The sequence below is a fragment of the Otolemur garnettii genome, unplaced genomic scaffold, assembly GCF_000181295.1.
Source record: "Otolemur garnettii isolate 467f Iridium unplaced genomic scaffold, OtoGar3 scaffold00205, whole genome shotgun sequence".
NCBI lineage: Eukaryota > Metazoa > Chordata > Mammalia > Primates > Galagidae > Otolemur > Otolemur garnettii.
In genome coordinates, this window is record NW_003852600.1 from 1,976,035 (window position 1) to 1,979,854 (window position 3,820).

The following is a 3,820-nucleotide window of genomic DNA, read 5'->3' on the forward strand; positions in this document are numbered from 1 at the left end:
CCTAAGCCCAGGAGTTGGAGGTTGCTGTGAGCTGTGATGCCACGGCACTCTACCGAGAGTGACAAAATGAGACTCTGTCTCTAAAAAAAAATAAAGCCTTCAGCTGATTGGGTGAGGCCCACTCACATGAGGGAGGATAATCAACTTCGTCCAAAGTCTGCTAATTTAGGTGCTAATTTAGGTGCACTGGCAGCCGGCAGCGGAGAAGTCTGAGGGGTGGTGTGTGCATGTTCAGGGCCAGCAGGGAGACTTGAGTCTGGGGCAGAGCGAGCTGAGGAGAACGGCAGATGAGGGGAAAGTCGGGCAGGTAATGGGATGGATCACGTAAGGCTTTGCAGACCACTAAGGTCGTCTACTGTTACAATGAGGAAAAGGGGCCTCTTAGGGTTTGGACAGAAGCTCAGGATGATCTAAGCTGCATTCCAGAAGGCTGCAAGGCTGACCCTGGGACGCAGGCAGGAGAACTCAGAGACTGTTAGAATAATGCAGGCAAGATTTGAGGGTAATTTGGATCCAGGGTAGTAGCAATGGAGGTGGTCAGATTTTGGATATATCTTGAAGGTAAAGCCAACTGAATTTCCTAATGTACAGCGTCTAGCAATTAAGTTTGTGAACTCATCCTAGAAAAAGTGTTGCCTACCCCATTGCTGAGAATCACTAGTCACTGTCCCCTTGGGAAGCCACACACCCATGCCAGCATGCAGTCCACTCTTCAAAGCAGATTTGGAACTCTTTCTAGAATGACTATCAGAGCTGCCATCCTAAGAGGTCTGGCAATTAAGTTTGCAAACTTGCCATGGTGGTTACATTGGCAGCACTGTACTAACAACTCGGTAAGCTTGCATAACCTTGGGTTATCTGCATCTCACGGCTGTGTTGATGTCGACGTGTGGCTGAGTCTTGCTGAGTGGCGGTCATTATTGTTACTGGTGGTTCTGCCTTACAGCGGCAGCTCTTGAGATGGGACAGTAAGAAAGGGCTTTAAGCAGAGTGGGAGGGAGCCTGGCTGCTGACTCAGGAAGTCTGGGGGGCCCGTAGCATGTGGGTGTGAGGTGACCTAGGTTACCAATGACCAATAGAAAGAGACCATCAGTGACCAACAGGAAAGGGTGACCCTGCCTGGACGCGCAGAGAAGCCTATGAGAGGCTCCGGCCAGTTCCACGTGAGTATTTCTACCCCACCTTTGCGTCTCGCTCACCTTTTCTACTTGCTGAGAGGGACCCACTTCCAGCTCTCCCTAGACCCTGTGACCCGGACACTTGTGCTGGTCAGTTCTGCTCCCTGCTCACACACACCCGACCCCCTTGCTGCTCTACTTTCATTTTCAGCTTCACTCACTTTTACCTTCAGTTAGCACCGGGCCTTGGTTGAACTTTCTAGTGCAGCCAGTGATGGAACCAAGTCAACTGGGTTTGGGAAACTGGGACCCCCAGCCCCCATCAGGTCATTCCAGAAGAAAGTTTCAGAATTGCTTTGGAGGGCGCACTGGGCGCTGGTGTCGGGGCACAGCTTCCCCAGGGGGACCCTGAAGGGGACCACGGTGACACTCAGCAGTGGGGTGTGTAGCACGTTTTCTAGGGCGAATTCATGAACTTAATTGTCAGACCTCATATTACACCTGAGTGCTAGAAAGCTTTCGAGAAGAGCATCAGATGACAGAGAAACAGAAAAGTGGACTGGGAGGAACCACGAGAATGTGATGGGTGGGAAGTCGAGGAAAGAAATGTCACCTGTGCCCGGTGTCCTGTAAGTGAAGCAGGCCTGTGAATCCACCCTTGTTTTAGTGATTATGACTTCTACATTGCTAAATCAGCTTTATTGATCATGTCTAAAATTCAAGTCATCAACTTTCTTGCAAATGTTCATTTTCTGGGTATACCTGTCTGATTGGCCAAGTGTTAAGAGTCTGTACGTCTCTGACTATCTAGGGACTAGAAATCGAACAAAACGGCTGGTAAGATTGTTCAGTGCAGTTTTTAAAGATTCTTTTAGGGTTACACCAGCAGTTTGTTTCATTCTGTAAACAACTGGAGGCTACAAGTAACGTGAAGAGGTCTCTGTTTAGACAGATAAGTCTGGTACAGAAATGCCTCAAGGAAAGACTAGGCCAAGTGGGAAGGAAAGCAGCTTGAACTTGCTCCTGAGCTGTTTTTGGGGTGGGTGTTACGTTCCCCTCTCCTTCCTCAGGTCACTTCCCTCGGTTATTCAGTACGGCAGGTTAAAGGATGGAATTTTCCTATTAACTTAGTTGAATTAAGGTTAAACTGTATCTATACTAGTATTTCACCTGTCTTTCATTTTAAAATAGGGATGAATAGTCTTTTTAAGTAATGAATAAAACTGTTATTTCAGCAATGGTTTTAATGTTTGAATGATAGTAATCAAGTTTATGGTTCTTCATTTTTTGAGGTGTTTAAGGATATCTCTAAAGTTTTTTTCTTTTTTCCTGAGACGAAGTCTTACTTTGTCACCCTTCGTAGAGTGCCGTGGCGTCACAGCCCACAGAAACCTCAAACTCCTGGGCTCTAGCGATCCTCTTGCCTCAGCTTCCCAAGTAGCTGGGGCTGTAGATGCCTGCCACAACACTGGCTATTTTTAGGGGGTTGATTTCTTTCTTTTTTTTTTGCAGTTTTTGGCCAGGGCTGGATTTGAACCCACCACCTCTGGCATATAGAGTTGGCGCCCTACTCCTTTGAGCCACAGGCACCGCCACACACTGACTATTGTTAGAGATGTGGTGTTGCTCTGGGTCAGGCTGATCTCCAGCTCCTGAGCTCAGGCAGTTCACCTGCCTGAGCTCCCTGAGTGCTGGTGACTATAAGCGCGAGCTACCCCACCTGGCCTGTGTCTAAAGTTTTTTGACCAGATGTTTTTCTATGTAACCTAAAAAATACTTTATACTTGGTCGGAAAATGTTCAAGTAGGTTTCAGCGCAGCTATTTCGTGACTTTGTGGGATGGATCTAGGTCTGATTCTACCCAATTTCCGCAGGTATCTGCTCCTGATGGATCTCCAAGATAGAAATGAGAAGCTCTTTTACCGAGTGCTGCTGTCGGACATTGAGAAGTTCATGCCGATCGTTTACACCCCCACCGTGGGCCTGGCTTGCCAACTCTACAGTTTCGTGTTTCGGAAGCCAAGGTGTGTCAACTTATATTTTGTTATAAAAATAACCTTGTATGGCTTTATTTATTTATTTAGTAAGTTTTCTGCAGTAATTTAAACATCATCTATTGTTATTTTTAAGTAGACGGCAAACATCGTGTATATTTGTGGTGTTCCATGTGATGGTTCAAATATGTATACACTGTGAAGTGGCCCAATCTTGCTAATTAATATCCGTATTATGTCATACTCTGACCATTTACTTGGGGTGAGAACTCTAAAGTCTGTTGCATCAGCAGTGTTCATGTATGTAACGCCCTGTCCCGTGGCACGGCTGCCACGGTGCTCAGGAGAGCTCTTCAGGGCGTTTCCCCTGTGTGACTGAGGTTTGGCCTTTCCTGTTAACAGTGTAAACTTCAGAGCACCACCCTCTCTCCACATCTTCACCAACACTTACCTTCCATCTCTCTGAGTCTGATGTTATGGTGAGCTCATAATAGACGGCCGTAATTGTGTTGATGTATGTTCTTTCTGTCCCTAATTTAAGGAGAGCTTTTCTCCTGAAAGAATGTTGACTCTTGTCAGATACGGTGTCTACATCTTTTGGTAGGATCCTGTGGTTTTTCCTTCATTCTGTTAATGTGTTGTGTCATAGTCCTTGGTTTGCATTTGCTAAGCTGTCCTTGCATCCCAGGGATAAATCATGGTAGATGA

The 3,820-nt window shown here is 46.5% G+C and overlaps 1 protein-coding gene across 1 annotated transcript in view; it reads left to right on the forward strand.

The window, feature by feature from the left end:
• Positions 1-3,820, forward strand: part of ME1 (malic enzyme 1) — a 161,719-nt gene that overhangs the window by 33,969 nt on the left and 123,930 nt on the right. Inside the window, exon 3 of the mRNA XM_003801301.3 lies at positions 2,993-3,142. Within this exon, the coding sequence (XP_003801349.1) occupies positions 2,993-3,142 (150 nt within the window). The remainder of the gene's footprint in view (positions 1-2,992; positions 3,143-3,820) is intronic.